Source organism: Daphnia pulicaria, chromosome 10, assembly GCF_021234035.1.
Source record: "Daphnia pulicaria isolate SC F1-1A chromosome 10, SC_F0-13Bv2, whole genome shotgun sequence".
Classification (NCBI taxonomy): Eukaryota; Metazoa; Arthropoda; class Branchiopoda; order Diplostraca; family Daphniidae; genus Daphnia; species Daphnia pulicaria.
In genome coordinates, this window is record NC_060922.1 from 6,458,123 (window position 1) to 6,482,902 (window position 24,780).

General features: G+C 42.6%; 1 protein-coding gene across 2 annotated transcripts; it reads left to right on the forward strand.

Annotated features, from left to right (window-relative positions):
* The first annotated feature begins 1,409 nt into the window (after window positions 1-1,409).
* On the forward strand, window positions 1,410-17,261 carry LOC124314625 (neuroligin-4, X-linked-like). Of its 2 annotated transcripts, none has more exons than XM_046779855.1 (13): window positions 1,410-2,258; window positions 8,381-8,536; window positions 9,254-9,359; window positions 9,432-9,523; window positions 10,597-10,784; window positions 10,847-10,947; window positions 12,780-12,858; window positions 13,055-13,150; window positions 13,345-13,521; window positions 13,688-13,839; window positions 14,000-14,121; window positions 14,217-14,378; window positions 14,459-17,261. In XM_046779855.1, the coding sequence occupies exons 1-13, from the start codon at window positions 1,811-1,813 to the stop codon at window positions 16,348-16,350; spliced, it is 3,771 nt and encodes a 1,256-aa protein (XP_046635811.1). In that variant the 5' UTR covers window positions 1,410-1,810; the 3' UTR covers window positions 16,351-17,261. The 2 variants fall into 2 exon arrangements, with proteins under 2 accessions (XP_046635811.1, XP_046635812.1); XM_046779856.1 differs by having other exon boundaries at window positions 1,410-2,249.
* The last annotated feature ends 7,519 nt before the right edge of the window (window positions 17,262-24,780 follow it).

Consider the following 24,780-nt stretch of genomic DNA (forward strand, 5'->3'; position numbering starts at 1 on the left):
TTAACAAGGAATTTACCCTCGTGTATTTTCCTTCTTTTTTCTCTGTTGTCGAAAATCCAAAGCCTATGTCATTCGAGTTATTTAAGATCGCAAATATGTGTACACAGACCGCTCACTGTTGTTCTGTTGTGGAGCACGGAATGCCAGGGGCTTGCTTCCAAATGGATATTTGTTTGAAAGCCTAGATTTTTATTTTGTTTTCCTTTCGACGATTAAACGTCGAAAATATAGCAGGATTTGCATGTAATATCGCTGTCTCCCGTGCCATCTTTTATTAAGCATTTTGATTTAATGAAACATTGCAGGTGACTCTGGAGTATATAGTCAGTAGTAGTACTCGGAAACATGTATTTCTTGAAACCTGCAGTTTCATGAAGGATTTAATAAATGCATGCAAGTTTTCAATTTTGAAAATTGTAGCCTAACGAGAAAAAAATGAAATCTTTCGAATTCTTAAAAAAAAAATGAAAATGTAATCTACGCCGCACGCTAGAGAGTAGAGAGTGAAAAGCAATATATATAGCCCAAGACGAAAATAAGACTTGGCTGACGTTTAATTGGCGCAGAGAGTAGAAAAAAAATATTTTTGACTCGGAAGAATATGAAGGGGAGCATGCAGGATGATGAGCTATTTAGTTACAGCAGAATGGCTTCGGGTGTAAATGAAATAATGTTCCGAGATTGTTGACGTTATTTAGACACGTGAATTGTTGTTTTTTTTCTCTTTTCGTTGTTGTTTGTTTTGTTGATGACTTGCTTTCTATTCTCCGTATATTTACTTTCTTGATGTGGAAACAGTTTACGCCATCGAATTTAGATGAAATTAGATGTCACTGCCAATTCGTGTTGTTCTTGTTTGTCCTGGACAGTTCAATTGTATTTTTATTTGATTTGTTTTCCCTTTAAATTCACGTTTTTGAAACACGGAAAGTGTGGCGACACAAAGATCGATTGGGCGTAATGGAATTCGAGTCGCATTGCCCAATGTCATAGATGCAGCATCCGATTAGGCATTTGTTTTGCTATTTTATGCCCTTCTTAAACCCATTTTCCGCCAGGGGTTAAAACAAAAAACAAAAAAAAAAAACTCATCATTAGTCATCGTTGGATACAAGCTCTTCCAACTGTCCGTGTGCTGCTAGGTTTCACCTTTGCCAGCAATCGAGAGCCCATTGATCAATCGTTTTGCAGACCGGCCGACGAAATATACAAGAGTCGTGACCAGCAATGTGTAGCCAACCGGACCAAGGGACAGATGCAGTACTATCTAGAAAGTATAGAAACGAGTGAGTGGGTTTTCTATCAAGACTTACTGATGCTCACTTCCCCTTCGCGCCCACTCTCTCCTTCTTCTTCTTCTTCTTCTATCCGCCCATCATCCAACCCAACATCCTCCGCCGTCTATATTTAAACTTTGCCGGGAATGTGGAACTAGGTTTTTCGACTGTTGCTGCTGTGACTCTTTCTGCCGTTGCGTCCACCAACTCGCATGAGTTTTTTCTTTCAGTCTAGTTTTTGGTCGGTCGTCTCTCGTGACGATGGTTCGCTTGGTCCGGGCCTTTTATGTCATCTTGTTCTAGCGCCAATCGGCCCCGGAGACCTTTGGATTCAGTGATCAGTGCGAGATGTTGAGGACGTGAATCAAACCAGCAGCAAGAGCAATGTTTCATCTATTGTGCTTATTCGCTACTGCGTAGAAGAAGAGCATTGCTGAATGCCAACGCCAAGGGAGTGATATCTAGGCCAGCAGTGCGTCGTTTTCCCATTGATTGATTCGCATATCAGCAAAGGTCACACACGGCATAGCAACATGTTGCGCTTTACGACACTCGTCTGGCTGGTCGCTATCTTCGCGTGCGGATTCATTGTCTGTGTCGCTGGGCAGATGAGGCCGTCGCTGAACGCCCGCATCGTGAGAACGAAACAAGGTTCCGTCAAAGGCGTGCTAGTGATTCCCTCGAATCGAGAACTGCAGCCCGTCGAGGCCTTTCTCGGCCTTCCGTACGCCTCGCCGCCAGTCGGCCCGCTACGCTTCATGTCGCCCGTGTCACCGCTGCCGTGGAACGGCGTCCGTCTCATGGATAAATACGCTCCGGCGTGCCCTCAGACTTTGCCAGATGTCAGCAACGAACGCGAAGCTTTGCGTTTCGTCACTCGGGGCCGATTGCAGTACCTCCGCCGATTGCTGCCGTACCTTCGCAATCAGAGCGAGGATTGCCTCTATTTGAATATCTACGCTCCCGTCACGGGTACGACTGGTAAATGTTTTTGATACGCCGCGCCAGAACAGCTAAAAGTCCCGTTTTTTTTATTTTTTTACTTTTTGGGGTTTTTCTCGGCCCATTTATGCAAGTAGTCACGTCCAAATTTAGTTTGCTCTAGACATTTTCGAAGGGAAATACTCAAATCTCTTTTTTTTTTCTTCTTCTTCTCCCCGCCGTCTCTTGTTCGTCTCATCCTGTCGACGCTGCGCCGCCTCTGTCGCTCTCCTTTCTGCCTGTTCGTCGCGTGGGACACATAAACTTGAAGCGGGGGAGTCAAATGGAGAAAAGACTCGCCATCTTTTCCTTCTTGAAAATAAAGACAAAAACGGCTGCAATCTGCTGGCTGTAAACCCGAAATAAAACACCCATAGAAGAAAATAAGGAAGAAAGAGAACTCTTTTTCGTCTCTTTCTTCGTTCTCTTATTACTACTCTCTTTCCTCCCACCCCCTTTTCCTTCGATTTTGATTGCAAGTCTGGATCATATGACATACTTTTTATTGGTTGCCATAGCTACCACCAGCGACACCATAGAAACTTTTAGCGAAAAGCAGAATCTCCCAATTCTCGTCGTTGTCGCCTACTCCCGAAAAGTAACTTCCAATGGGAGACGAGAGGGAAACGGTCTAATATAGTATATAGCTTGTTATTTCTCCGGTTGTAGCTATTGTGCTGTGCACGGAATTGGTGTCGATATAGAGAGAGAGAGAGAGACGCAAGGCGAAGTTTTTGATCACCTTCAAACCGTGTCCCTTCTCTCGTCTATATACATCCCGACGGCAGCAACGAACCCGATGCCAAAGCGCAGCGTTGTGGAGAGTGTGCGCCAGCACAGCGGACCCGAGAGAACTTGAATGCATCACGTCGTCGTCCCGATTCGCTGTGCTGTGGCGGAAACTATGCGAAAGTTTCAATATTTTTTTTCTCCATTAGGAATGGATGGGGATGGGGGACAAGAGAGAGAGAGAGAAGACAGACTTGTTGGAAGTTTTTCATTCCCGAAAAATAAACGAAAAATATAGTAATGAAAAACTCGAAAGAAAAGAAAAAGAATTGGGAAAAGTTTTCATGCGCGACTTTCTGTTTTGGCTCTGCGGCCGAGCGCCAAGTTGGCTCATCAAGCCAAAGGGGCGTCGTGAGTCTATGGGTCGCCTTTTCCCTCTCTATCTCGTCTTCTATCCCTTCTTTCGCCGCTTTGACTAAAAATACACACACAAACGCGCATATGCACACAGTCAGAGTCTACTGAATAATATGCAGCTGGCTCGCATTTACCACGGGCGCAGCACGACCGGCATTTTAACGGTTGTGACTCGAGAAAGAAGGCTCTCTTCATTTTTTTCCCCGTTCAGGTTTTCCATCCCTTTTTGACTGTGCTGCCGGGCATGGCAGTTGTCTTTCCATTTTACGGTTTTGTTTGGTTGCGCTGCTGTTGATTGTCAAAAAAGCAAAAATAAACAAACAAGCAAACAAACAGAAAATCTGGATCGTGTCAGTTTGCAAGGCGCTATTCTCATCAGCGACATGCATGCCATTCTCCTTTTTTATCCTGCGAGACGGAGGGGGTTTAGAAAAATATGTGACTTGCTTTTTATTTTGTTACCATAATATTATTCTAAACCCAAGTCCCGGATTGCCAAAACAGTGTATAACAAGACGCGAGCCGGCTTGAATTCACTGGATACATTTTGTTCATCAACACCAGCGGAAGATGAGTGATTCGATGGTTCAGTTGATTAAAGTGGCCCACAGTCGGATACAATTTATTATAACGCGATACTTTGGGAGGCGAAAACTTGAAGCACAGCGCGCTGGTGCAGAATTGAGAATATTTTGATTAGCGCGTTTACTAAAAGTATCCGCGCATCGCCTTGTTTTGGGCCCAAATGTTGTGGGCCGAACCCACTTTAACGATTTCTGCGTTAAAATATGAGGCGGCCTTATGAGAAATCAAGAGAAATATGCTCAAAAGAGCATTTATCTGCTCTATTGTGTGTTTGAGGAAAGAGAATGGCGGGCCATGAGACCATGACGAAGCTATTCTGCCCAGCATTCTCTTTCTTTTCCATTGAGACGATGATCTGGCTACTTATAATTACATTGTTCCGTGACCATTGGCCAAGGAAACGTAATACGGAGTGGGCCTCAAAGCTGTGCCCCCCGTTCATTTGATACTGCTGGCCGGGCGTCTGAGATACGGCCGGGGGGTCGACTCGACCACAAACTATATGGAGCTTTGCGAAATTAGACGAGTGACGGCGCTTCGGAGAGTGTAAGACGAGAACCGCTGCCGTCGTATATACAACAGGAATAATAACCCGGTCAGCACAGTTCGATGCCAAGAAAGTGTCAGTGTCAGAAGCAAGAGGCGGCGCCACCACCCCACATACTATGTGATCAATGATAACAACGCCAAGCTCCATACCAACGTTTAATTGAATGTAATAGCACCGCCATGTTCCATCAGAGTTTTAATAGACCCCGGCTGTATATAGCCACAAAGCCCGCAATATTTTCAGGGCCTGTTACAAAATTGTTTTTCTTTTCCGGGAACAAATTTCGACAAGGGTTAGAATAACACTAATAGAGTCGAGCGTGGCATTCCAAAGAACTCATTTCTCCTCTGCTAGGACAATTTTCACATTGCTTACGTCTTTCTTTTCCCTTCTCTCTGCTGATGTTTGTTGTCAAAGAAAAGCCTTCCAACTTGTCACTCCGATGCTTGCATGGTTGCAAAAAAAATCTCCAGAGGGGTCGAGAATTAGTCGCTTAGCGCAGGGGCCCCTTCCATCTTCTTTAACTCAGACAGAATCTAATATAAATCGCACGTCATATTATCTAATAAAGAAGAATCATCAAGTTGACTGCCCCAAATAAGCTTTCAAGATATAGCCCTCTAGCTGGGTTAAACCTGTTACGCTATATGAATGCACACCCTGCGAAAGTTTCATAATGAGGAGAATGGTTAAATGTGAGCGGTGCAGACTCCACGGGTTTTGTTGTCGGAGGGCATTGTTTATAAATAGAAAAAATCCATACTTGTACTAAGAGTTAAACATAAATCTTTGAAACGTCGTGAAGCAGCTCCTTGTGTATAGGGAGCAGAGAAATCGTTAACCACAGACGGTAATCCTGCCCATGATCGATAGTGTAAGTAAGAAGCCAGATGTCTGCATTCATCTATTACATGATCAACTAAGTATAAGAACGTCAGTTCTAAGTGGCAATTAAAGAATAGTGTTTGTTGCACGTGTATCAACTGCTCTTCGGCAAGGTTGGGTGCCAGGGGATAAAAGAAAAAGAGGGCATATCATTTATTAAAGCCGTGGGATGCTAAATTCACAGTAGAGAGTAATAATAGGGCATTTGGTTGGCAGAGGTTGATTAATTATGGTCATTTCTCAAAATAAGCTATATTAGACGCAGCCAGCACGTTAACCATTTATTGAATGGCTTCTGGAATTGTTCGAACACAAAAACAATATATATTGTCTGCGCGTGTGAGATGTTGCTTCTGTTGACATTCACCCGGTGTGGGGTGGTAGGGATTGGGACTTTCGTAGGGATTCGACAAAATGGGATATAACGAAGATGGATTGGCAGTTCAGAAACAAATTGCTAACAGTTTTCTTGTTTCTTATCTACTAGATACCTCTAAAGTAGTGTTGTCGATCGTAAGCGTTGACCTTTCCAATCTTAATGTAATAAACACAGCTTTCTTCACGTATTAAAATCCAATTTTCTCGCTCTCATTAATATATAGTTGTCACTTTATTCGATTTTATTGCCATAGCAGTTTGAACTACGACTAGTATTCCGTAATCGTGCACCGATAAGAAAATGATTGCTTACAAGGAGTATAATCCACGGTGTTGTTTTTTTTCGACAGCACATTTTCTTATCTTGCATTTTGTTTTCAAGTCAAGATTCATGTTCTCTGTTGCTAGCGAGTCTGCGCAAACAAAATCGCCATGTTTATTTTAATAGACATTGAATAACAACGTGCTATCTCTTCTATAAAGATGCGCATTCTCACAGATGCTGTGCATTTAATGAAAGAGAGTCTTTCTTTTGTTTCTTCCTTCTGCCGAAAAATTGAGACTTGAACACTGAACAGCGCCAGATGTCCGATAACCTAACGTTGTCCAAACACAATAAATATGACTTTACTCCAGGTTGAACGACTGAACGTACGTTTGCTTGAACCGATTCAATAGTTTCGAAACTAGATATATGCGCACATGACACATCGCCACAGCAGCCTCAGTTGTGAAGAACATTCAGTCGAAGAACGTCTAGTGATTGGTAATGTTTTTCTTGGGTGGATTTTCTTGGGTGGATAACCTACCTGTTAAACTCATTAAAAGGCAATAAAATTAGGCTTTGTATTGGCTTCTGATCTATTTAGGATCCACTCCTTTGATGAATATTTTCTTATAGCAAAAATGTAATCATGCTGAGCGTTTCGATTGGAAGGTGAAGCGCACCGTAAATTTTCTCGTCTGGTGCCAGCGGATGAGAGGTGTTGTTTTCGCAGGTGAGCAAACATTCGCGGATGAAGGACAGCTCTTTGTGAAAAGAAAAAAACACGGCCCTCGTTAATTTAACATACAAAATTATTGATTTTGATTGTTTTGAAGAAAAGAATGCGCTGTTCCTTAATTAAATTTTTACGTGCATGTACCACATCCCACAATCGACCACATATTGCCACCTTTTGGTGTACAAGAGAACCTTTGGATGGTTTCGGTGTTAACCTACCAAAAGCTTTGCCAAACACGTACAAAAGAGATTGCAAAAAATAATGCTAGTGCGCAAAACATAAATACAGTGCTCAAATTAAAGTCAATGCATGAAATGAAAGGAAAACGTATTCCACCTTCATTCACTTTTTAAAAATTCTTATTGAATTAAAGTAGGCTACACAAATCCATATTGATTTTGTAAACTTTGAACGTGATCCGCTATTCCAAGTTTCCTTCGATGGGCTATTTCAAAAGTAGTCGGATTATTAAGCTTATGAGTAAATTTGAATGTTTAATTTACTCTTAATCTTTTTCAAATAATATTCGTTGTTAGTGTGGCGTTCAGAGTTGCTTTTCTTGAGCTGAAGCGATTGCATACATAACTTTTCCTATACATAAATAAACACTAGAAGGTGGTAAACAACTAAACATTGACGTGTGTTCAGAAAACGTCTTTTACAAGCCTTCCAAGTCCTGTCTCGTATTTTTTACGCATTCCGGTACCATCAAAGTTTAATTTTAAAAGAGAAATGGTCACATATGGCTTATGGTTGCAAAGGGCGAACACCATGCTATATCTAAACTTTGAATCCTTTCAAATAACCAGCCATGGTAGTCTCTGTAAAATGAAAATGATTAGATTGTGAGTAAATTTCTTTGATCCACTTTCGATTTAATCATCGTCCATCAGCTAGGTTTCTTTTGACGGATTGAGATGTCGTTTTCATTTTCAGTACATCACCCTTTCAAGAGATTATTGCTATCGACACCGGGGAGAAATTGGCTGGTTGAAGAAAACGAAAAAAAAAAAAAACAAATAAATAAATAACATTGAATTAAAGGATTTTATTGGTAGGATTTTCAGTTATAAAAATGTGAGTAAACAAGCACCATATGATGGGTCTAAATGATGAACACAGATACTTATCTAAGCCACGAAGTCTTGCTGTTTTTTCTTTTAAATCCCCTGAATCCGTTAGGATGACATGACCCATGACTGCTGGATGCCACCATTATCAGCATATTGTCAAACAATGGTGACATACATAGATCCTATTTATCAAATCAATTACCTGGGAAAATTGTCCCTTAAATTAGATGTCACTCTACGTACAGTAAATAGCTGGTTTCATGCGGATCGTTTCAATTGCACCGACGCGGAAGTAATTTGTTTAACAATGTATTTTTTATTCAAAATGATCGTTCCTATTCTAATGCATACTCGTAAAGAAACTCAATTTTATGGCCTAAACAAATATGAAAAAAAAACTTTAAGGAAATTGTGTTTTTATATCTTTTATTTTACCCAAACGAACAAACCCTCATAAATGATTTCGATTGTCTTTTTTTATTCTGTCACTGTTCCTATTAGTTGGTGGAAAAGACGTAAACATCAAATTTCCGGTGATAGTGTTCATTCACGGAGAGTCATACGAATGGAACTCTGGAAACCCTTATGATGGTTCTATTCTTGCCAGCTACGGAGATGTCGTTGTTGTAACAATAAATTTCCGGCTTGGAGTTCTCGGTAAGTTTGTTCCTTAATAAAACTCTATTATATTTAATCATTTATAGTGTTTCTATAGAATACTCTTACCTTATTAATTTTGCCAGTCCGACTTTTTATATCATAAATGAAGCGCTTGTTGGACGAAAGACGATGATATTACACTGTTGCACGTATCGTAATGGGCTTTAAATATCACAAGCTAATCGTATTAATTTAAAATCTCGATGCGTTAGCTGCCAGGCAACAAATCTTTCTTAAGAGGAAAACACTGTTCCATCAACAAATAATTTTGTTAATGTCATTCCTAGTGTGATTGCTATAAATTCAAACCTTTCGGATTCTATCCATCCCTAGCTAATATTTTTCAAATTAAATTGTTTAATTGTTTCTGTGTGTAAAATAGCGAGTTGAAAACTTAAATCGCAATTCTAGCGCCAAAACGTTTTATTTATTCACCATCTTTATCTGAAACTATGGCATCATTTGAATGATCCTGCACCATCTAGTAGTAAAAAGAGAAAGTGAGCTGGCGTTCCTGAATTAGGAAGGAAGTTGATACGAGACATCGATAGTAGTTTTTCTAACTGAGTGAAAAATTTGATACAGTTATGGCCTTATTTTTGGTTTTTTTTTGTTTTTTTGAACTATTGTGTTACTGAGAAATATAATGAATCTGTCTTTCCATTAAAAAAACACGATATGTGAATATTTTTTTTGAATTTGATGACGTCATAGGTTTCTTGAGACCGGATCTACGAGAGAATCGAGTAGCAAATTTCGGTCTTCTCGACCAGATAGCGGCACTGCAGTGGATTCAGGAAAATATCGCCCAGTTTGGCGGGTATGCGGCTATATCTAATCTTTTCCACATAGCTTACTCATAATATTTTTTCATTTGCGCATTTATTTCAAGGGATCGTGATTCAGTTACTCTGCTTGGACATGGTACCGGTGCGGCCTGTGTGAATCTCCTACTCATTTCTCCGGTGGCTCAATCATCTAGTGGTAAAAACATTTTCGATATTTTTTCGTTCTATATGCGCACTAATTAAGCCATAATTAAGCCCTAATATGCCCTTTGAATTCTACGAATATTCGAAAGGGACTAATCACTAATAGGAGTAATAGATGCCGTAATAATAAATTTTAAACACGAAAATGTATCGAAAAACAAGCGTAGGATAACTTTCTTTCATTTCCCGCCGTTCCTTGTAACTCATTAGCAATTTAGTCTTGATAAAATAGTTAAAACGTTTCACTAACCCGCCAGCAGCAGCCGACTGGCGAATAAACAAGCATGCTGGAGCTTAAGCTTAAGTCTTGTAGCACTCATTAGCTTAATGTTCTTTTCATTGTCCTCTCTTGTCAGAGCCAAGAATGAAGCCAGCTAGCGAAATGACTATTGAGAAATTTAAGTCGCATAGGGAAGTGATGCAGCACTCGGGCGACATTTTACTTGGAACACATGAATGAAGCGGCCTGTTCGAATCAGTGTTCAAAGGCATGCTCCGTGAAATTCAGTGATTTGATTTCTAAGGAATTGTCATCAAATTTAAGAAAGATCAGTTCAAAGCGCTGCCTTTCATCAGTACGTACGTTGGGCCGTTTTCTATTATTCGCATTGGTGTTGCAATATCATCCGTGACGTAGAACATCGTTTTACAAGAGATATTACATCTAAGCTTTAAGCCTAGACTGATGTTTCAGCTCTTTCTTTGCTGTCCTTTTGGAGTATATACGTGAAAGTTTTCCATAACGACATCGTTTGATGACATGTTGGATGGGAATGGTAAAGAGAACAGAAGAAAGGTAAAAAGGACAGATTGAGATCACTGGCTCATCTCGTCTTGTTCTCGTTCTCCAACGTCCAATTCCTTCATCCCTCCCCCGCGCTAAATGTATATACGTATGTCTTTTATTCTAAGATTTCCCATCTCTCTTGGTGGTTACTCTCTTGTCCAAACCCCCAGCTCATCATGTCTCTTTTTGATGGATCAATTCTTGTCCCAGACCGCAATCCCAAAAAACCGATTCGCTTGATTTGCTCGCTTTATATGTTGCTTTTGTTTTATGGATAGGTTTATTCCACCGTGCCATACTGATGAGCGGCACGGCTCTTGCCGATTGGGCCGTAGCCGAGAACCCGCTGCGCTACACGTTGCAAGCAGCTCAGCAAGTGGACTGCCCTCTGGCCGAGAGGGACGACGAATTGGCGGCCTGTCTCCGCTTCAAACGGGTGACGGAACTCATGAGCGTCAGATTACAGGCACTAAGGAATAATTAGATAGTTATCTTGATCATGTTGGTAATTAGTCAAACATTTTCCAGGCACCACTCTATGCCAGTCCGTTGGCGCCTCTTGTTGATGGAATTGTTGTTCCGAATGAGCCACGTCAATCGATGAAGACATACAACGAACTTTTCGGAAGGTAAGTTTCACTTTGAGCTCGACCCAGCTTCTTCAATGCAAGATATATGGCCAAAACATTTAAATTTCATCAACTGAGCGACAAATGTTCCTCAAAAGAGTTTACCCTTCAAGACGATCTGAGAAAGTTCCAAACCAGGTTTGTGGAATACCAAACGGTTTGAGCGAAGGGTTGCGTGTAACAATGTTAACGAAGTCTGGGTTCGTTAACTCCCGGGATACCATGACCAGCACCATCTCCTTTGTACGCAATAGTGAAGTTCCGCCTTATTCTCCACCTCAACCGCCTAACCCTCATTCACAAAAGCTGCGAGCTATAAAGTTTGAAAATTTATCGCGAATCCCCACATCTAGAGAAATTCTGCATGCTTCCCCAATGCACGTCTTTATAGAAACGTCGTACCTCCACTTTTTATTTGATTGCGTTGATGATAATGAAAGGCGATTTCGAGAGGAAGCTGCGTGGAAGAGTTGCTGGCTTTACGTGACAGTGCACAATTGCAGTTCAAATCGAATCATTTTTAAGTCTTGTTTGAAAGCACAGACGTGCTTGATTGCCGTCAATGTCATCCGCGTATCCGTATCGCAATCAAATGGTGATCCCATTTTCGGTGTGTCACTCACATAAGCGATGGAGTAGCACACTTCTCAGATTTCTACATTGCGAATGCACAAAAAATCCAACTCCTCATCTTTGGATCCCAACAAAAATTCACGAGTGTTTGATGCGTGCTTAATTCACGACGCTAAATTTCCATGAGTGCACAGCATATAACATTTAGTTCGGAGAATGGATCTCTGAGAAAGAGGGAGGCCAAAGTAGGAGATAAGTCTATAAAAAGCTTAGGGTTTTTTTGTTTACTGGTTCATCAATAATAGGGCTTTAGGGGTATAGTAACTAAAGCGTCAGCGCACTTTTTGAATAGCGCAATGGGAGTGGCTGCGTTTATCAACATTGAACTTAAGGCCTTTTGTATAAATACTGTAGTTCTGTACGCATTTGTGTTTAAGTATAGTATGTACTTGGAACTGTAAAAGTTGGCCGTCTGTACGAGGGGAAAGCAGAGGGTACGAGTTGTCAGAATGAAGTTGTGAAGACTCCATCAAAAAGCAACTATCTTCTTGAGTCTCTCCCGTTTTATTGGTATTGCCGACACGATTGATAGCGCGAGGGAAAAAGTTGTTCACTGATGGAATGCCCTTTCGAACAGATGAGTATTATTCGAAATGGGATTGGTCAGAAGTACTATAGCACTTGTACGGAAGTAGTACCTGGAACGACTTTTAGTTCATACGAGTCACCCAAGGTATATGCCTATATCTACAAGACGGTAATCGCTGATGGCTATATTATTAGAAGCTGGTCATATAGGAAAGAAGGGAGAAGCAAGTCAGAAGTCACAGCAGATCTTTTATTGAGTCGTAGGCATTAGGCAGGGAGCGCACGCAGTAGCGCCAAGCACTTATGTCGCCCAAGCACTTACAGCCTTACAGGTCGTCTCAATGCATTAAAGCGTTATTGCTCACCGAGGACGTTGCTGTCATTCGAAAGTTGCGCCGGGAAAATAAAAAACTGGGACATTCTTTTCTTATCGCTTTATTTGTGCCTGTTTAAGTGTCAGCGCCGCCACCCACTGACTCCAAACAGTGGGAATATATTCCAAAAAGAATTATACAATATGGACTCGGCGATTCTTGAGGGAAAATGTACAACTGAATGAAGGAGGCCAAACGAACAGGCTTTAAATAATAAGAGATACCCTAGAACACAGATACCGGTATTTTAATATTGATCGAACTTTTTTTTCCTGTACTTTTTCTGCTCTTGTTCAGGTATGACGTAATGTACGGTGTAACGCAATCGGAGAGCTTTCATCTACTGAACGCAGCCACGCTTCAATTTGGTCTGACAGTAAGTCTTTGTCGTAAAAGTATTATAGGAAAAATACTGTAACAACATTTTAACAAAAATCTACGTCGATTCAAAAAAGTACATCTACGTAAAAAGTCCAAGCGCAGCAGCGACTTTGATTCGATTACGACAAAAAAACCTAGTACTATAAGAATAATCTGATCAAGTATAATAAGCATAATAACTTGGAATCTAGGAGACTGAGAGAAACCGTATCATTCGAACCTACGTACGCAACTCCTACGCTTCCAATATCGACCAAGTGACGGCCGCCATTCTCAACGAGTATACGGTAAGACAAAATTGAATTTCCAATTTCTCGTCTTGGATATTCTCCGAGCGCGCCGCGTCTGCAACTCCCAACCGAATCTTGTTCTCTCTCTCATGTTTTGCCATCACCGATTGATCATATCGACGTTTCTAACTCATCTTCGTCGTCGCTTGATTCCCGCCCGCTGCCGTGCCGACCTGTATAACCTCGTCAAGGATTGGAAGAATCCCGTCCGCGACACGGAGGAATATCGCGATTCGATTTTGGAGATTTTGAGCGACGCCCGGGTGGTCGCTCCCGTTATTCAGATGGCTGATCTCCATTCGTCCATTCGCCAGCGCTCTTACTTTTATGTCTTCGCCCATCAAACGACCAACGGTGACTATCCCCAGGTAATGTCATAGTATAGCCTAAACTTGACCATCAGTATGCCAAACCATGGAGATGTGATGCTGTAACGCGATTCAAGCGGACAAACTAACGCCAACTTACTCTATTCCCCAACTTGTTTTCCCGGGCGTGTATGTATCTACTATTCGGAATCTACCCACTATGCAGAACTGGGGAAGTATTCACGGCGAAGAACTGGCGTACGTGTTCGGTATGCCGCTGGTAGGCGGGACCAACCATCTTTCGTCCAACTATACTCGGGCCGAAATGCTCCTCTCCGAAATCGTAATCACCTATTGGGCCAATTTCGCCCGCACCGGGTAAGTTCGAGAGAAAGAGAGTTGAACATACTAAATGCTAATAGCGAAGGCGGGAGCAAAATGAGCTGCCGTGAACTCTGCTATATTATTACCACCGCTGCCGCCGCCGCACTGCTCAACAGACTAAAACATATTAGATTCCAATTACGACTGATTGTAGAAACCCCAACTTCCCGCCACGGCAAAAGTTTCTGACCGTCGCCAACAGTCGAGATCGATTCGAACCCTCTTACGTTCAGTGGCCGGCCTACGACCGACACTCGCAAAAGTTCCTCAACATTGGTATGTCTTAATTTAATGCCATATGTCTCCTGTATAGTGTACCTAGTTAATCATGTTTCTTGACCATTTCGAACGTTGTCATAACGACATTCCAGACTTACGCCCCAAAGTTAAGGATCACTACCGCGCTGACAAGATGGCCCTGTGGTCCAAATTAATTCCAGAGCTCATGTCCAACGGCAACGGCAAAGTGTTCACGGTCGGTAACGAAGACGACGACGACGACGGAGAGGTGCTGGTGACTGGTGGTGGTGAAGGTCTGCTGCGAAATCCGCTTTTACCTTTGCTGCTGTAATTAGCGCTGCAGTGATTTAATCCGTGCTTCATCCCCCTGTAGCTTCTTCAGTTGCAGAACCCGATTCCAGCAGCCACAGCCCACCGGCAGTGATGGGCGCCCAACCGGAAGTTTACCAGCAACCCTCACTTGGAGGGTTTGAAGTCTTCCCAATCGGCCCGATGTCGAAAGGAGCCAGTGGCAATTCTTCGAGATCCGACGACGGCCAAGACCTAGTCCCGCAGACTGGTGGCATCGCCCTCAGCATCGTCATCGTCATCGGCATCTGTTTCCTAGTTCTGAACGTGTGTGCCTGCGCTGGAGTCTTTTACCAACGAGACCGCGTCCGCTTCAAAGAAATGCTGATCCAGCGACAGTACAAACTCAAATCGGCCAACCATGACGGAGAAGGCCCGACTTCCGGTGCTCAAGCGGCCGCCGCTGGCGCCAGAGAGACCCTGTTGGCTTTGCACAGAGTGGAAGAAGATTTCCCGGAATTGGACGGAAGTGCCAACGGGATGCAGAGCGGCTTGCCGCATCAGGCCAGCACCAGCACGATGGATCCGCACACCAAAGTCAGCCAGTGGATGGCGCAGGAGATTACCATTGAACGATGCCCGACGCCGCCCATCAATAACCGACTGGCTAAGCCGACGGCACAGGACAAATTAGGCGGATCCGATCGCTACGATTCGCGTGGATACGACATGGAAGATCCGACATCGGCCTTGTTCCCGTTGCTGACCAAATCGCCCAATCACCAAGACATCTATGGCCTATTGCCAGTCAAGGAAGAGAATAGCGCTGACGCGAAACAGCCGATAACGTCCGGACAATCTCCGGATTTCATCAACCAAGTCCACAACAATGGCACGTTTCTCAAGTTCGGCGATTTGGGACATGTCGGCGAAAGCAGTCCTCCGTTTGCGGACTCGGCAAGTTCGGCTCAGACCATGAGCCGGTCGTCAACCGGTCGCCGGAAGGCGCGCAGTAAGAGCCAGTTGGGCTCGCAGCGATCGATCACGACGAAACGAGACGTCGCTGTTGGGGGAGACGGCGACGACGACGAAGGCAACTACCGAGTTGCTCGTGACAACGGCGAGGACGACCGACGTCGAGCTTCAGCTCTTTACGGATACGGCGCCATGGATACGACGATCCGTCGACTCAATTTGCCCAAAGTCTTACCCGATTTACCTCACCAAGACGTGCCAGCAGAAGCGACAGCGCCATCAGGCGTAGACTTGACAGGCCCGAAAACGAGTGCGTCAAACTTCGTCCCGTCCGATCAGCACTCGCCGATCTACACAATACCTTACGCTGGACTGACAACAGGCGTCGATTCCGGGGAACGATCTACTCCGATAAGCAGAAATGAACGTCATCCACGTCAAACCATGGAGTCTCCACCCGCATCAACAGTTCCGCTCTCAGCAGATACAAAAAAACAATTGGGCAAGTCACGCCGAAAATATACTGCTGGTGGTGGTCCTGCGACGAGCGGCGGCAGCAGTGAAGCCGTATTATTATCCAGTCCCACCTCTACTATCGTTAAGACAAACTTGCCGCAAACAGTTGTCGTTGCGCCTCACCCTCGGGCCAACAGAGTGGCGGCCTCATCTCCCACTTCTGGTCTACTACATCAGCAACAACAGCCGGAGCCGTGTTTGGTGATCCGTCCTGGACCACGCCAAACTTGTCAATCTACTTCTGCTGCATCAACTGCTGGCGGTCCTGCTGGAGTCAGCGGCTACGACTCTGCTACCAACGATAACGAGACGTCCTACCCTTCGGCGACGGCTGATGTCATCCTTCGTCGACCGAGGCAACAAGACGCCAGTACGAATAATCCTACCAGGCCAGCGAATCGTAATTCGAGATCGTGGTATGCCCAGTACAGCCAATCATTTATTTCACAGTCCATCGATCAGGAAAGCGACAAGAACGACAATTGAGATTCATTCGCAATCTCGATTTCCCCTTTGATTTTTTTCACCTGGTCTTTTGATTTGAAAATTGGATGCTTCTGATCTATAATAATAACCTCGTAAACCTTTGACTGCACCCGCTACCTCGCGAATTGTCGCCACACGTCCTTATTATTACCCGTCTCCGTCTTTTGTCTCTTTGTTTACTGCTGGTGACTCTTTTGTTGTCGATTAGAATTCATTTTCTTCTTTCCATCAAAGGGAAAACAAAAATCGTTATTCACCTTATTCGAGTCAAAAACCAACCACGTTGTCGTTTTGCCATCCAATTCATCATCCAACTTTTGACTTTTTCGTTTTGCTATACCCATCGCACAAAAGCCATGAAAACCATCTCGTCAAGAGTCATCAGTCAGCACTCACTCAACTCGGTGTATAATAATAACCAAATATTTACCGTAGTGACACACTGTACACACATTATATATATTCTCCATTCCGGAGCGATCCCCGCCATCGGCAGCAGCACCGACTCTTTTATTTGGACTATATACTTTGTATACTTCCCTGTTTGTTTTAAAATTTTCTCTTGAAACTTTATTTGATGATAAATTTTGCAGTGGCAATCGTCGTTTGGACTAAATTGATCGCGGTAAGAGTATTGCTGATACAGTCGGCATGGCGGTGGTATGGCGCCATCAATTTCAAATATTTCCCTCCGATAACGATGGTTCCCTCTGCTTAGAAAAGAGCTGCAATGCTGCATGATCATAGTCAAAATTTTTATAGCCCTTTTCAATTTATATTGACGACGCTGTTTATGGAGAACAATTAATGTTTCACCGTGCAGAATTTGTAAAAAAAATTTTGAATAAGTGAAATGAATGAAAAGCAAACCCAAGTGACTCGCCAGGTCATATAATAATAATACAACACATTCTCATCTTTGATAAATCCATCGTTGATTCATTCCGTACACCCCCGTCCATTTCGGCTAATTCAGTGAGCACTGAACGAGAGAGCACTGTAATTTGAGTCGACAGGAGGTGTTGCACTACGGGTAAAATCGTGTCGCCGGATGAAAGGAAAATGAGATCGATTGTAACAAAGTTATCACAAGTAATGAAATTGACGTTGGACTTTCAGGCTATATAAGACACTAGCATGCCGTGATGGGTCCGTCTATGGTGCTCATATCTACAGTATTACCCTATTTGGGCGAGCTTTACAGAACAACTCGTCTATATCTACGAGACTCCCTTGCAGGGGGGCTGGAGGGGCTAGCATTATAGAGCTGATTCCCATTTGCAGATGGCTCCTCACTCTCTCCTCGTCATTTGCCCACGCGCGCGCTTCAACGAGATTACGCAAAAAGGATGTAGCAGAGAAGAGAGAAGGAAGGGAGCTACAGCTGCTGCGTCTCGTCGAGTCAACCCATCAACAGTCCAAAACGACGGAAGGTCAAATTGAATACGGTAGTCCGGGAATCGTCCGGCAAAGGGGCCCGGTTTCCGATTACATTACAGGGGGCGAGGAAATGAGAGACATCAAGAAAACAGAGCTGGATCAAGGGGGAGGTGAAAAACTCATTTTCTTTTTCTTTCGAATCGATAGTAATATATTGCTGAGTTTCAAAATCCTTATATCGTCACTACCCAGCTGTAGGCCATGACAACATTTTTTGAATTCGCCAAATTTAATAGCTTTTGACCGAAAAGTAAATTGACAATGAGTGACTTGGCCACAGGGTCACAGCCATCAAAACCTACATCAAAGTCGGCGAACGAATTTAAAAGTTATATGATAGAATATATATATAGCATCGGGGCCATCGGGTACTATACACAAAGTTCCTCGTCTCACAGCCGCATCCTGATGGCATCGTCGAAAGAAATTGGTTGCATTCTTCGAAGCGGAAAAAATATCGAAACATATATCGCTGGCATCAAGCGCTAAAGAGAGAGAGAGAGACGAAGGGGAATGCCTACTATTACCCTCCCGCGTTCCAGCTAACGCCAGATGACTCCAAAATCTAATCACGACCATTCGACTGCAACACAAATTGAACATTGATTGATATTTTTCATTCACCCCTCCCCCCCAACACCCACTTACCACACCCACAAAATTCTGGACAATCAGCAGCGTAGTGATAGCATCGATGAATATTGAAATAGATTTTCTAGTCTGGATAAGAAAAAAAGTTGATTATCGTACAGGAATAGCTCGTTCTCGAATTTGACATCGATGCATGAAAAATGTCACATCCATTTCCACAACGCCTACACGCCATAATACCAGGAAAAAAATCAAGATCCTTGAGATTTCCAACCGTTTGCTCTTATCTAATCTGCCGTTTTAAATTGATGTATTATGCGTGTGATGGGAAATTGTGAGTGGGTAATTGAATTATTTCATCACGCCTAAACTCTCAAGATGTTTCGAGAAGTGAAGGGAAACGAAAAATGTTAAGTTTACTCAAACAGGAGGAACGACTATAATACAGACTCGCAAAATTGGAGATAACGTGATAGGATGAACTCCTTGCACACTCGTATCGCGTGAGCGTGCATGGCGTGAATATAACACAACAAAAAAGAAAGGGAAAGACGCACATTTTGTGGAACTGGTGGAATATAACCGTAAGCACTTGAGAACTTTTTCGCCTGTTCGTTATTTTGAGAAAGCCATGAATCTCTGTAGATGGGAAAAATATTCGAGGGTCGGGTCTGCTGGTGGCCCTTTTTGTTGATTTCGTTTCACATCACAACGGTGGATGTTATTTCCATTTGCGCATTTTTTATTCCGCGTTTTACGTCCACGAATAAGAGATGGATATATATACATACCGCGATGCAGAGTGGATCCGTACCCAACACAATCACACTAAAAGCCACATCAGAAGAAGCTTTTTTTTTCTCTCTCTTTCCTCTCGCGACTTCCAGCTCCTTTATCTGTCATCTATTATGCTATACGCGGAATACCTTATTATTATACGGCAGCCTGAAATCCGCACGGACGAGTTTACGAAAAGAAAAGGCCAAAGCGGAAATGGCAGGGGGTTTCGTAGACATCGGCTCTTCCTTCCTCGCCTCGAAGATTGAAGTATCCATTCATTATTACTAACTGCTCTGCACTTATTGCTCCGCTCGCTCGCTTATATAAGCCGCCGCAGCAGACACTCGCACATTTCCTTCTACAAGGGGAGTTAAGCAGACGGCATATTTAGCCTACATCAATAATGACCGAGCTAAAGTCTATGCGCGCTTATTCCTGTATCATACAAACACCCACTCAAAACCCCGGTAAAATCTACGAATATAATCAGCCCTATTATATGAAAAGCCTCGCAATCTTTCACATTTAGTTTCTTCGCGGATCTTCAAAGATTTCAGACTACATTAAGTTCACCCGCTGGCTACATAGACCCTGTTTTGTGGATAGCGCTCAGTCCCAGTCCTTATATGTACCTATAAATATCTATGGATGTAGACTATCGAATTATTGATTTTTCGTCGTTATTACTTTATGTTATTCCGATTGTGTTTATCCGCCGCAGTGCATGGTAGCACAGCACGGTATGGTAATATAGACCGAGATGTCGGAACAAATCTTCATATGTCGATATTTGCCTTTCTTGACGATCGACTCCGACCGAAAATGCCATTTCCGTCAATTTCAACGGATCAGCATTTAGACAAACAAACAGCTGGATTGACGGGCACGGTTGCCAAACTGACGACAATCAGATATGTTTACTTAATGCCTCTGTGGCATTTCAGTTCACTCCCTATGCCTGCCGAGCGCCTATAGCTCCCTCCAGCCGGCGCGTTTCATTATTCAGCAGGGCAGAAGCCGTCTTTAAATTCTGTATGGACCTGCTGGTTAGATTGTTCGTCTATTCTCCCGAGTCCAGCGTCGTCAAACGTGCAATAATTTATGACCAAAACGGCTGCTTTGGCCGACGAGAGAGTGAGAGAGAGACAATATTGTCGAGCCAAGCCGACACAGACAGTGACAACAAGCGTTGATCAGATCATCAGACGTGAGTGCCATGTCTTCCTGCCATATACAGACACACTTACATGACAAGAGTGTGGGAGGGAGCGCAAAGTAGGTTTTAATGTCAGAATTCCTAAATTCTTATTTTCATCTCGTCATCACGTCCTGTACAACTGGAAGCGGAATTCAAGATCGAATAAATCATTCAAAACCACCAAAAACAACTCGGCCATTCAAATAAATCTCAAGTTTTTGGATCCGAAGTGATCAAGCTCGTTGCTTTTTTAATATTCTTCTAGTCTGAGCATAAAGAACAACGTCCACGTGAAAAGGCGACGGATCAAAACTTCATTGTCTTTTCTGTTAATCTTTTTCCTCGGAAATAAGTAAAGAACGTAGTAAGTAAGAGCGCAATTCATTTAATATGTGGGAAGGGCGGCAGAGCGTTCGCGTTTGACGCATTTCGCCAGCAACGAGTGCGCGCAAAAGACCAAATGGCAAGACGTGGGTGTTTGGCTGTTTTGCAGCTGTGCGACAGCACCAGCAGCCTTATAAGTATAGAAGAAGAAGAATCATTCATGATTTGCAGCGCGGTGGGATGAGGGCATTAATACACATTGACGCAGACTTCCGAGTGTTGAACTAACTTGAATTGAAAGAACCTTTCACTAAGTCTTCGTTATCTTCTTTAGCCGCAAACACGAAACAGGTGCCGCTGGGACCCGGAGAAATATAAATTGAAATATATTTCCCCCCACGTAGTACTGCCGGTATTTTCTTTAAAGTAAAGACTCGATAGGTTGACACAATCTATTGATTTCTGTTTATAAACCCACGCAATATAGACCATGGCTGAATTTCGTTTCGGGGTTTTCTCTTCACCGGATTATTTAGAAACTGGATACAGCCCAGCCCCATAGCGTGACAGGGCGTCCAAATATGTCAACCCTTTTTTTGTTAAATCAGGGTCGAGCCGGGTATATACGGAAAAGAAAAAAAATGGAACAGGAAAAGGTATACGGTCGAACTGTTTGCCTTTATGAATGATGTGAATGATTTTCCCTCGCAGCCGATTCCGCGTCGATGACCTCCCCCCCCCCCCCCCCCCCACGTTAAAATCGGTAACCGACGAAGCGCACTAGCAAGACCGAGAGAGAGCGTTTAGAAACCGAACAAAAAAAGACTGGGGGAAAAAATAAGAAACGGTGGAAAGTGGAAAGATAAAAAATAAAAAGAGTATATATTATTCCATAACGGGCGGCCAAAAAGGCGTGAAATCCGTCTTCCGTTTGCACTATGACACACAGAAAAAAGTTTTTCCCAATCACCCCCGACTTCCTCGCGGCCAGACCTGATAGTCGACTATATAGACATTGATGAGAAATGGGGAGCAAGGGAGATGAAGCGCGCAGGAAATATTTGGAAATGTGGATGAGCTTTTCCGCCTGACTATCTCATCGGCCGTTTCTTTCTTCTTTTTTTCTCGACCCTCAAATTGCACAAGGTTCTTATATAATGAGCTGGAGCCTTATCGCCGCCTCAACGACTTGGCCTGATGCAGGACGTTAAATTGATATCCGCGAGAAAGAAACGATGAAATTATGGACATTCGTTGATAGAAACGATGCGCTGCCAAGGGCGCGACGTTGTCGAGTGGTCGTGTAACTGTTGTGTCTAGCGGTTATTGCAGGCCATGCAAGGTACACGTGGGTCTATTATGAATGAAACTCGAGACATTTTGAAGGGCATGGAGTGTTATGATTTATTGTGTTTGTGAAACAAAGAGGCAATTACACTCAGTGACTCCTCTTTGAATGCCTTTTATTCCACGTCGTTTGGATGGACTCTACAGGCAAGCTATCGGGTTCACTTGTTATTGAGAGGCATTTTCGCAAAACTAGTCCGCGTGTACGTTATCCTCTTTAACCCCCTGTCTAGAGTATAGCGAAAAAGATTGCAAGTGGATCATAGAACATCCTGATGACCACTTTATAGCCATTATAGGGAGCATAAAGCTGAAAACCTGGCTGTATATAATACAACCGCCACTCCATGTTTTTGTCGGACAAACGGGCCAGAGTTGGATATCGATTAAAACACTGAGATGAGTGCTGCTACTACTTTGCCATGTACGAGCACCCACTATATAGCGTCGAATCATGTAATATGCGTACATGGAAACATGTCTAGCCTATACGCCTGTCTAAATCTGTAGATGCCTGGTACCGCCCTAACAGCATAGACCCGCGAATAATTAGTATAAGAGCGCGGATATGAGACTATTATCTTCCGAGACATCCGAGAAAAACGCGACCTGAATAATACAGCAGCGCAGAGATAAGGTTCGTTTAGTCATTTTGTTTCTCTCCGGAAGCTAATACCAAATTATCATTTCATTTATCTCGCTCTCCATCCGCTCCTCCGGAGTCTATATGCCCTAGCTATTCTACCGTATTAGGTAGATATCCCATGAAATTAGTTATTAACAATTTACGAGGAGGTGCCTTGGTCAAAAAATGGTCTTGTTGCACTTTGCTTGAAGTGTTTAAAGTTCAAATGTTTTCAAATGTGGTGGTTTACCCACATAAAAGTTGTGAGGTACAAAAAACAAAAACAGGCCTGATCTGCAGTCATTCGACAAATGAAATTTTTAGAGAACCGTTACTGAGAAAAAAACCGAAACGGAGAAAGAAAACAGTTGCAGTCAACCACCTAGCTCAGGAATAAACATGCTCCGTGACTACGTAACGATTGATAATCAACCCCACCAAAAATTGTCAGAAAAGAAGAAGAGATCAATTTTGTCCTACCTTAATGCCTGGGAAATACAGCCAGGCATCCACAGTTGCTCCATCCATCAGCTGAAGAGTTGAATTACCACCAGACGGGATAGGGTATTAAGGGTGTCCTCGTGAATACACCCACATTCACATGGGCGTACATGAGGACATTTAAAGAAAAGGGGGAAAGAGTCAAAAGAGAGATCAGTAACTCGATTGACATCGGCAGTATTTCCAATGCAATGGGATGCTTTTTATCTAAACATAAATAGAAAATGGGTTACGAAACAAAATATTGACAGAAACAACAAGCCAGGAAAAGTTGAAAATGAAACAGTGGGTAAACCGTAATTGTTAAAAAATGAGAGAATGTAAGGTTTACATGTGATGCAGGTAAAGCAGCATTAAGATATCTAGTAGGTCACAGGTCAATAAAAGTAAGGGAAATCATTACCCAAGGGATGATCCTGATGAGATTGTTGCTGACGGCAGGCTGACATGTGCACAAGGAAAACTGTCATATTGTGTAGTCATGATGGCTGGCAGTTGGCCTCAAATCTACAAAATAAAAAAAGGGTTACATATAGTACAAAAAATCTGCCATGCATCGACAGGGCAATCACACGAAAAATGCTAGTCACTACTCAAAACATTTCACAAATTTGGGTTAACAGGTTGAACTCTTCTATAGCTCCCACAATCATTTTATTTGTGTTCTTAGTTTTATTTACTCGCTAAAAAGCATGGAGTATGACGGTTTTTAAAAACTAATAAATTTATAAGAATATAAATCTTGAATTTTGTCTCTGACTTTTTCGAAATAAAATTATAAAGCAGACGACACTTGACTCTTGACTTGTCGAATTTTCTTCTAATCAGCATGCTTACGAATAACGATAATACTGTATAGATAGAAATTAGAAATAATAAAACTCCCCCTTTAAAATCCAAATCACTCAAAAACAATAAGGGAATTAGTTGAGGGAACAAGTTTTATTAAGAATCAAGAGGGAATAAGCATTATCTTCGCATCATTTTATCGCTTCCCGGATTTCTAGACAAGTTTTAAACCTTTTCTTTAAAATACAAAACTCTACGACCCCATAAAAGTTTAATGTACTAAATATGAAATAAAACTACCGTTGTTTTTTCTGTGCATAGCGTTGCATGCTAATATGTGTGAAAGCGTAAATATAAGTTTTGGCTCATTTACGTATGAACGGATATGAAAAGTGCACATATTTGCACACCTCTGCCATGTGTACATAGTTCCAAGAACAAGCCCAACGTTTGACAACAAGCCCAAGTCCGCTGGTTGTCCCCATGACCATTTGTCATTCTTTTTTATTCCTCATTTCAGGCACACCCGGTAAAAAAAATTCAATCCGAAACACGTTGGGGGCAGGAAATGATTCGATACGTTCAATATCCGAGACTCCGAGTTGAGGATTTGTAACTTGACGTAATACATAGTATATATAGTTGTTAACAAAGAATTTTCCCACATAGATATATTCCCATCAACACATTTTAATGTATTCTTTTTCTTCAAATCTTTTCTTGTCCTCTATTGCATTGAGCGAAAAGAAAATACTACATACATATTTTTTTCTCTTCCTATAGTAGCCTGCCACTATATGTAAAGCCAAAATGTTGGACCATCGTATAGACCTTA

Coding starts and splice junctions, on each gene's coding strand:
- LOC124314625 (XM_046779855.1), top strand. CDS start 1,811: ATGTTGCGCTTTACGACACTCGTCTGGCTGGTCGCTATCTTCGCGTGC. Junction 9,360..9,431: donor AATATCGCCCAGTTTGGCGG/GTATGCGGCTAT, acceptor ATTTATTTCAAG/GGATCGTGATTCAGTTACTC. Junction 10,948..12,779: donor TACAACGAACTTTTCGGAAG/GTAAGTTTCACT, acceptor GCTCTTGTTCAG/GTATGACGTAATGTACGGTG.